Source organism: Myripristis murdjan, chromosome 10 (genome assembly GCF_902150065.1).
Source record: "Myripristis murdjan chromosome 10, fMyrMur1.1, whole genome shotgun sequence".
Lineage (NCBI taxonomy): Eukaryota > Metazoa > Chordata > Actinopteri > Holocentriformes > Holocentridae > Myripristis > Myripristis murdjan.
This window is the reverse complement of record NC_043989.1, coordinates 117,501-127,500: the sequence shown is the minus strand read 5'-3', so window position 1 is coordinate 127,500 and position 10,000 is coordinate 117,501. Positions and strand designations below refer to the sequence as shown.

At 47.5% G+C, this 10,000-nt stretch overlaps 2 protein-coding genes across 2 annotated transcripts in view; one reads left to right on the top strand and one right to left on the bottom strand.

The window, feature by feature from the left end:
• Positions 1-5,029, bottom strand: part of polr2b (RNA polymerase II subunit B) — a 13,832-nt gene extending 8,803 nt beyond the window's left edge. The window contains exons 1-6 of the mRNA XM_030062075.1: positions 4,880-5,029; positions 4,046-4,118; positions 3,347-3,497; positions 3,157-3,269; positions 2,563-2,782; positions 149-307 (exon numbers count right to left, since the gene is read on the bottom strand). Of these exons, the coding sequence (XP_029917935.1) occupies positions 149-307; positions 2,563-2,782; positions 3,157-3,269; positions 3,347-3,497; positions 4,046-4,118; positions 4,880-4,898 (735 nt within the window). The 5' untranslated portion in view covers positions 4,899-5,029. The remainder of the gene's footprint in view (positions 1-148; positions 308-2,562; positions 2,783-3,156; positions 3,270-3,346; positions 3,498-4,045; positions 4,119-4,879) is intronic.
• Positions 5,030-9,503: 4,474 nt separating this feature from the next.
• Positions 9,504-10,000, top strand: part of LOC115366963 (probable pancreatic secretory proteinase inhibitor) — a 2,557-nt gene continuing 2,060 nt past the window's right edge. Inside the window, exons 1-2 of the mRNA XM_030062637.1 lie at positions 9,504-9,618; positions 9,719-9,750. Coding sequence (XP_029918497.1) covers positions 9,504-9,618; positions 9,719-9,750 — 147 coding nt within the window. The remainder of the gene's footprint in view (positions 9,619-9,718; positions 9,751-10,000) is intronic.

Sequence of the window (10,000 nt, the reverse complement as noted above, 5' to 3'; positions counted from 1 at the left end):
TGGTTTGACGGCTGAGAGCGACGCCCGGCGCTCTTCACGCCGACAGGAACACGACCGTTCAGATGTCACACGCTCGGGTTCCTGTCCGTCAACATGCAGAACAAAAACACACAGAACGAGCTCACGTTCAGCTCCAGGTGAAGCTCACCTGTCCTCCTCGGGCCATCATGCTGACCCAGATGGAGCTGGTGGGACGGGACGAGTTCTCCAGGCAGGACCGGCACTCGCCGGTGTAGGCGTACTTAGAGTCCTTCTTAGCGAACACGTACACCGTGTTGGTGGCCATCTTCTCCTGGGCGATGAGAACCTGGAAGAACAAACAGTTTCCTGCTTTATCAGGTTGTCATGGTTTTTGTCACGACAGATTTAAGGTTTCAAATTTGGGAACAGACTGAGGAGCCCGATCACGCCGGTTCAGGGTCTGAACGATACGTTTTCCTTCTGTGTTGCCATGGCGATGCTGACCGTCCCCAAGCCAACACGGTTGTGGCGATGTGGCGGTCAGCTTTCATCCCGACACACAAACGAGAAGACGACCCCAGGTCTGAATATGACCTTGACCCTAACGCTGCTGCAGAGCGGTTACCCATAATTCATCAGGAGTCTGTCAGCCCAGAGTTAAGGCTGAATTATGCTTCCGCGTAGGAAGAGCGTACGGAGGTTGTGCGGAGCTTACGGGGGTTGTGCGACCCCCGCAGAGCCTTGCCGCGCGCCTCCCAAAAATTGTAACTACTTGGACCCTCTGCAGCCCCACAAGAGCTGTGATTGGTCCGCCGAAGTACACTATTTCCGGCATTTCGTTGCAACCGGCATCACATCCTGTTGTTGTGCTGTCAGCGCCGTTTTTTTTTTTTTTTTTTTTTTTTTTTTAAACTGTTGTGTCTCGACTCGTCGGTTGTGTTTGAAAACTTTGGAGAGTGCCCGCACCTATACAACTCGTCCACTCGCCACAGAAGAGCAGCGACCAGACGTCACAGGGTCTACGTTGGTGGGAGGAGAATTGCTCTGTGTGTTTGCAGAGGTATGTTGGACACACACGCGCTGCGTAGGAAATGCGTGCTTCGCACAACCCCCGTGCGCTCTTCCAACGCTGAAGCATACTTCAGCCTTTAGAAGCAACAGTCAAGACGACAAACACAAACACAGTTTCCAGGAAGTGACTGCAGAGTCTGAAGCTCCTCCCCCGGCCGAGCGCGGCGACAGAACCTCCCGGCGCTGCCGACTCCACGCCGACTTAAACACATCACTAACCCTAACCCTGAGACCAAAGGGGGGGTGTGACAGTTATTTATAAATTATTAAGTTTATCCCAGCCTGACAGCACTACTTCCACCACGTTACAGTGTTAGGGTAACCTAAACCTGTAACCCTAACCCTAACCCTAACCCTAACCCTGTAACCCTAACCCTGACCCTAACGGGACATTGGTAAATCTCTCACTGTAGATCAGTGGGATTCAATACTGAAACATTCAACTTCTGTTTCCAGTTGTGTGAGATATAAAATGATTCCAATTAAAATTATACACAGAGCTTATATCACACCACATAAGTTAAAAAAAAATGGACCCAAATGTCTCTGAACTGTGCTGGCATGGCTGTGGTGAGCCTGGTACTTTCATGCATTTATTACGGTTCTGCCCAGTGGTAAAACAATTTTGGTTTGAAGTAATTGATATTCTAAAAGTGATATTAAATATTCACATTCCCCAGTGTCCTGTTATATGTGTATTGGGAAGTAGAGTGGAAAATATACATGTAAGAAGGACTCAACGTACCATTGCTCTAGCTTTTCTGTCTGTGAAGAGGACAATACTTAGGAACTGGAAGCCAAGCCAGAATATACACAGCTGGCTGAAGGACTTTTTAGACCTGCTGTCAATGGAAAAGGCAACCTCAGTGCTTCAAGACAATGAAAATGAGCAAGGTGCTCCATGGACTGTCATTAGAAAACACTTAAACAACAGAACAATAACCTGATCTCAAGTGTCTGACTTAAGTTTATCTGTACCAACTCCACCCCCCTCCCTTTTTTTTTTGTCTTGTCTTAAATTGTGCGTCATTGTAATGTGTCTTTTGGTGTGTTATGTGAAATGTGGGGCTGTCATTGTCTTTTTTGTTTTTTTGAAAAATTAAAAATTATAAATATAAAAAAAAAGGAAAAAAAAAAAAGAAGCGACAGTCAAGACGACAAACACAAACACAGTTAACAGGAAGTGACTGCAGAGTCTGAAGCTCCTCCCCCGGCCGAGCGCGGCGACAGAACCTCCCGGTGCTGCCGACTCCACGCCGACTTAAACACATCACTAACCCTAACCCTAAGACCAAAGGGGGGGTGTGTGTGTGTGTGTGTGTGTGTGTGTGTGTGTGTGTGTGTGTGTGTGTGTGTGTGTCACACTGAGCTGACAGGGCAGTCTAGTGGACCAATCACAGGCCTGGTGGTCTCAGTTATGTGTTTGGCGGCGCTGTAGCGCCCCCTGCAGGATGAGTACAAACTGACCTTCACTGCTCTGACCGTCACATGACATCCGTCTGTGACATCACAAACACACTTCCTGTTTACCTTCTCGGAGCCGTTGATGATGAAATAGCCTCCCGGGTCCAGCGGACACTCGTTGAGCTCACACAGGTCTCTGTCCGTCAGGCCGCTCAGCAGGCAGTACGTGGAGCGAAGCATGATGGGTATTTTACCGATGAAGGTCTTCTGGTGCTGCGTCTGCAGCTGGTCCTCCCCCTCCTTGATGATGGTCTTGGTGATGTCGACGTACAGAGGAGCGGAGTACCTGCACACCACAGGGGGTTAGCATCAGCTCCACACACAACACGGCCTTTAAAGGGACAGTACACCAAGTCAAAAGGTGGCAAACATCGTGTTAGCTGATGTTTCCTAGCTAACGACGTGTTCGCTTAAGTTGCTGGTTGATAAAAACTTCAGACTGAGAGCAGCTGTCAGTCAAACATGGGCGGGAGGAATAAAAGCTGAGCTGTGTTCTGATTGGATCATGTGAAAGAAGCTTTTAATGGTCTGGAGAAATCACCTGATCAGCGGTGGCCATAAAAAACATCTGAATGTAAAATGATATATTTCAGTGGCAGAGAAGGTTCTGGAGCAGAACGTCGGTTCTGGGTTACGTGTTCTTCAGCAGAGGGGACGTACGTGAGGTTGCGCAGTCTGGCTTCGTTGGGCATCATGGGAGACGGGGCGCCGTCCCTCTCCCAGTGCGTGGGCTTGGACAGGTAGATCTGCTCAAACTTCAGCAGGTAGCGAGGCTGAGGAGGAGGGAAGGGGGTTAGAACAGACCGGAGGGCGTGTGCACGGAAAGCTCGTGTGACTGAAGGTTCCTCACCGGTTCCTCCACCTCGCCTGAGGTGTGCTGAGCCTCGGCCTGCAGGTCGATGGGCGGAGCGTCCTCCACGATCCTCTGCACAGACATCTGGATGAACTCATCGAACGAGTCCAGCTGCTGCCGCACCAGACCCTTCTCATCGAAATACGAACTGAGGAGGAGAGAGCACCCTTACCAAACAGTGTGTGAGTGAGTGTGTGTGTGTGTGTGTGTGTGTGTGTGTGTGTGTGTTAGGGATGTCACAAGAACAGATGCTTCAGCACCAAGTTGACGCGAACAGTCAAAAAATATGGCGGTACATGTTTTTCTATGTCAGATTCAGTGTTTATTGGATTTAGCGTCCTGCGGGCTGTAATGCTCTTCCAGGACAGACGGGGGCAGTATACATTCAGTTAGAAACACAGAAACACAGCGAGAGGCGTGGACCAAAGGAGACGGAGGCTCAGGATCATAATAAATTCACAAAAAAAGCAAACGTTGCTATCAAAGTTTCCCATGAATTAGTTGTTACTTTTGCTCATGAAATCAGCCGCTCATGGTTTTCATGTTTCATGTGTGAAACTAATCTAAAGTCATTCTTTAGGCACAGGTGCACTGCGTGAGTTAAAGGTTTATCAATACTGATATCGAGTATCGACAGGCTGGGAAATCCACTGGTGCTGATGAGAGAGTCTGTGGTATCAGAGCCGAGCGCCTCACCTGATCACGATCCAGCAGGCCTCCTGCCACAGGTCAGGTGTGATCTCATCATCGTCCTCGTCATACTGGTTATCTGCAAAACATCACCTGGTTACTGCTGCCACCTGAGACCCCCCCCAACGCACCCTCAGTAGTGCAGTACTGCCACATACTGCAGTACTGCCACATACTGCAGTACTGTCACATACTGCAGTACTGCCACATACTGCAGTACTGCCACATACTGCAGTACAGTTAGTGCAGTGATGTACTGTTAGTACAGTGATGTACTGTTAGTACAGTGATGTACTGCAGTACAGTGGTGTACTGCAGTAGTGTTAGTACAGGTGCAGTAGCGGCGGGCTGCCGGAGGCGGCGCTGTTGGTCTCTGCTGTAAACGGGCTGGCAGTTAGCATGTTAGCATGTTAGCATAGCCGCTGGCTGGTCGTTGCTTAAACGGACGGAAACTTTGTTGATCCTCGCAGGAAAAGAGAAAACAAAACAGTGAATTAGCATCCGGCTAGTTAGCATCCGGCTAACAAACCAAACTTGCCCTGCGTTCCAGTACTCATACTACCAAACTATTTAGTAGGGAAAAAAAGAATTAGTATGTCCCAATACAGACTAAACTACATACTTTGTAAGGGCAGCTGCAGTACATACTAAAGTAAAAAGTATAAGTCTGAGGTTTGGAACGCAGGCAGAGTTTATCTAACGGGACTCCGCTGGTTAGCTTGTTAGCTCGCTGGCTAACTGAATGGAGAGTGTCGTTAGGAAAACGTTAGCCTGGCTAACGCTGCTAGCGCAGGTGTGGTGCCGGTCGCGTGTCACAGGTGAGTCCCTGCAGCTGCTCACCTTCGTCCTGGTCGTACATTTTTTCTCTTTACGGAGAAAAACTCAACAAAGAAACTTCACGAGCTCAACGCGCGAGACGTTTTCTCGCCGCGGCCTCACTTACACTTCCGGGTCAAGAGGTTTGTATTTTCACAATAAACCTCTCCTACTTCCTCTTCCTGTCTCTAGACCAACCAGCGGCCTGAGAAAATAAAATGTCTAAAATATCTTTTATACAGATTGTTGACTGTATAACCATTTATACAGTTTATTAACTGTGTAAAAATATAAATATCTTCTATACAGTTTATAGTCCAGCCATAGGCGGAGTTTGCGGGGGGGCATTGCCCCTCCCCTAGCGTCTGAAATGTGTCACTACATTGAGTCAAAAATAGGTCCAATATTTTTTTTCCTGTATACATATCTATAAACATTTAAGCAATGCAATAAAATAAGATTATTTTCAGAAATAAATCTGAATTACATTATGTTTGGTATTGTAATAAATAAAATAATAATTTAAAAAAAAGTTTGCCCCCCCCCCCCCCCCCCCCCCCCCCCCCCCCAGTGCAGAAAAAACTGCAGTTATCATGTTCGGCCCTAAATACCTCAGGGAATCAGTTTCTAATGGCATGGCTGCTCTGGATGGCATTACCTTGGCCTCCAGCTCCACGGTAAGGAACCTCAGAGTCATTTTCAATGCAGATTTGTCCTTTACCTCCCATATTAAACAGATCTATAAAACTGCCTTTTTTCACCTGTGTAATATCTCAGCAGTCCAGCATATCTTGTCTCAGAGTGATGCAGAAAAATTAATCCTCACCTTGGTTACCTCCAGGTCAGACTACTGTAACTCCTTATTATCAGGTTGTACCAGCGAGTGGTTAAAGCCTCTCCAGCTGGTCCAAAACGCTGCTGCACGTGTGCTGACTAGAACTAGGAGAAGAGATCATATTACTCCAATATTGGCTTCTTTACATTGGCTACCTGTAGAATCTAGAATAGAATTTAAAACTCTTCTCCTCACCTATAAAGCTCTTAATGGGCAGGCACCATCTGATCTGAAAGAGCTCATAGTTCCTTATCACCCTGCCAGAGCACTGCGCTCCCAAAATGCAGGTTTATTGGTGGTTCTCAAAATCTCTAAGACTAGAATGGGAGGCAGATCCTTCCAATTCCAGGCTCCACGTTTGTGGAACAAACTTCCTGTCTCTCTGCCTTTAAGAGCAGATTAACGTAGATTAACCCCCCCCCCCCCCCCACACACACACACACACACACACACACACACACACACACACACACACACACACCCAACCAGTAGAGGTAGATGACCACCCACCCTGAGTCTGGTTCTACCTGAGGGTTCTTCCTGAGTCTGGTTCTACCTTAGGGTTCTCTCTGAGTCTGGTTCTACCTGAGGGTTCCTCCTGAGTCTGGTTCTACCTGAGGGTTCTCTCTGAGTCTGGTTCTACCTGAGGGTTCTTCCTGAGTCTGGTTCTACCTGAGGGTTCTCTCTGAGTCTGGTTCTACCTGAGGGTTCTTCCTGAGTCTGGTTCTACCTGAGGGTTCTCTCTGAGTCTGGTTCTACCTGAGGGTTCTTCCTGAGTCTGGTTCTACCTGAGGGTTCTCCCTGAGTCTGGTTCTACCTGACGGTTCTCTCTGAGTCTGGTTCTACCTGAGGGTTCTTCCTGAGTCTGGTTCTACCTGAGGGTTCTCCCTGAGTCTGGTTCTACCTGAGGGTTCTCCCTGAGTCTGGTTCTACCTGAGGGTTCTTCCTGAGTCTGGTTCTACCTGAGGGTTCTTCCTGTTAAAGGGGAGTTTCACCTCGCCACTGTCAAGAGCTCAGGAGGGAATCTGTTGGGTTCCTTTCCTCTGTAATCTGCAGAGGTGGTCTCTACCTGCTCTACCTGTACAGCGTCATGAGGTAACTGCTGTTGTGATTTGACGCTGTATAAAGAAAGATTGATTGATTGATTGACACACACACACACACACACACACAGACACACACACAGACACACACACACACAGACACACACACAGACACACACACAGACACACACACAGACACACACACACACACACACACACACACACACACACACTTACTGTCTGAATCGTGTGCTGTGGTGTTCACAGCACACGACTGGCAGGAGCTGAAACATCACAAGATGTTTCACCAGGTGGAGCCAACATGTCTGTCTGTCTGTCTGTCTGTCTGTCTGTCTGTCTGTCTGTCTGTCTGTCTGCCTGTCTGTCTGCCTGTCTGTCTGTCTGTCTGTCTGTCTGTCTGTCTGCCTGTCTGCCTGTCTGTCTGCTCTCCAGAGAAAAAAATATGTGTAATAATAATAACAATATTGAGCAAAGACGATGAGGCCTCAGCAACACCACTCTGACGCCTGCTGTGGTGAGGTGAACCAACTCAGGGGCCACAGGTGAACAAAGTCCAGGCCTCAGGGGCCACAGGTGAACAAAGTCCAGGCCTCAGGGGCCACAGGTGAACAAAGTCGTCCTCCTCCATGAGGCTCCAGGAGGCGACCCAGAGTTCCTTTGGTTCTTGCACACCTGGGGCCTATTCCATCCAGCTGGCTAACGGGATAGCCTGGCTTATTTCGATGAGTCTCGCTAATTTAAGTGGGAGTTCCGTTCCATCAAAGTGGCTTATATGAGTTGCAGCTCAATAACCATGGCAACTTAGTCAGCAGAACTAGCCTGCTCCGTGGCGGCTTACAGCCAAGCTTAGCTCAGCTGCTGTCAGAGAATGTCCGACGGACGCAAACAGACCCCCAAATGACGTCTCCGTCACGTCTGTATTGTTGCCCCGGCATCACATATTCAATTTAATTAAATTCAAATTTAATTATGTAGCACCATGTCCGTGTTCGGAAATATAAATTCAGACTTAGCCTATTTCCCACAATGTGACCAAGCATGAATGTAGGCTACGTGTTTACTTAATAAAAATAAACCTAATGAAAATCATGTGTTATCACTGTCAGTCTCCGAAATCAACCGAATAAACAATCAATTAGGCTACTCAATCAAATTTTATTCATATAGCACAAGTCATAGCCTACATCAAATGCAACAACAAGCGTTGAACATAAAAGGGTTGAAAAGAACATGAGGTTAAATAAAAAAAGACGTCTTATTTTATTTCCCACCCGCAATTTGCGATGACCCGCCTCTATTCTGCCCGAAGCCAATAGATTAGTTGACACAGGTGAGGGACGTTTACAAGAACACATATTTCAGTTAATCCCAATTGGATTCATGGTCATCCCACTTTTTGAATGATCCCTTTATATTTGGATTTTACATGTAGCCTACCTATAATTTCATATATAATATAAATTCCTAAGTTTTGAAATAATTTAGCCTATTAACCATTAAAAACAACAACAAAACAAACTCAATAATCATCATTTTGTTCAAGCTGTGAAGACAAAGAATGAAAGCATTAAATACAGTCCAAACCATGGCTTTCTGTTGTGTTTAAATTTATAGGCTACTTAGCCTACTTCCTTCTCCAGTTTTTTGATTTCCATATCCCGACGGTGTCGCGCCGGTCAACAATCCCGCTTCCGGCGCCCCTCTGGCCGTTAGCGGCGCCCCTCCAGCAGATGGCGCCCTAGGCAGTTGCCTGCTCCGCCTATGCCAAAATCCGGCCCTGTTTGTGATGATTTCCCTATATTCTTCATATAGTTCCATCAGCAGTGTCTGCTCCGCCGCTGAAAATGTCGAGGCTCTCATTTTCTCCTCCTTTTGAGACAGTTGTATCTTCGTTTCGACAGTCGACTGTTCTGGGCTGCTTATGTGCCCCGTGAACGCGCGCACTTGAGGCTTGTTCAAACGTGGCTAGAATTAGCGCTGACTTGACGCGGCTGAATCGCGTTAATGGAACGGGTTGAGGCTTTAGTGAAAGTTGACGCTAATTCAAGCCAGGCTATATCACGTAAGCGCAGCTTTCTTTAGCTGCTTTCATGGAATAGGCCCCTGTTCTCTTTTCTTTGGTGTTTTGTTCTGTTGGACAGGAAGGGACAGACAGGCTGCTGAGTCCTGATCCAACTCTCTGTTGTGTCATTTGTCTGATCTGTGGTCATTGATTATTGATCAGTCAGATTTGTACATCGATGAAGGTCTGAGGGAGTTTTCAGTGAGGATGAAGGAGGCAACATGACACTGATGTTTCTTTTGATCACTGATGATGTTGTGTTTCTCTCTGATGTAAAGACTTGATTTGAAAAGTAAAATGTGTTTGTTGTGTGGAAGTGAGACGCTGTGATGTGTTTTCATGTAAAAGCTCCGATCCGACCTCACTGAGACAAAAACAAGTGACACAAACAGAGGCTGGATGTGACGCTTGGCAGGACGGGGTGGTGTTGTGTCGGCTGTGCTCAGAACAGTGTGGAAACTCTGTTGACTTGTTTTCCTGAGGTTTATATGTGTGAGGGTCATTCATGGTCACAGCCTGTTTTTCTCTCCACTCAGCAATATTTGTTTGGTAGGAATGTTCACACCACACCAACAGAACAATAGGGGGCTCGGTACAGACCGCTGGTCAGGTGCGTGGCCGTCAAAACAGCTTTAGCGAGGGCGGGGTCACATTATCCCAGACGACAACAGAGGCGGTGGCGTCTATATGACAACAGCCGGCAGGCGAGAGCATCAGAAGCCGAGCGCCGCCTCGCAGGAAACAACAAACATGACCAGCCGGAGCATTTTACTGCTGTGTGTCGTCCTTCTCTGCTCTGTAGGTAAGACAGCTGAGGAAGAGGAGGAGGAGGAGGATGATGATGATGATGATGATGATGATGATGATGATGTAATGATCTGAATTTTCTGTCATTCTAACAGACGCCGAAGACAAATCCAGGCTCTACAGGAGGGTAAAGTCTGTTTTATTAACACACTGTGTGTGTGTGTGTGTGTGTGTGTGTGTGTGTGTGTGTGTGTGTGTGTGCGTGCGTGCGTGCGTGCGTGCGTGCGTGCATGCGTGTGTGTGTGTGAGTGTGTGTGTGTGTGTGTGTGTGAGTGTGTGTAAACATGTTGTGTGTGTCTGCACATGTGTGAACTTGTTCTTGTGAGGACATTTTGGGTGCTCCTCATTCTGACTCGAGGTTAAGGGTTAGAGGGTTG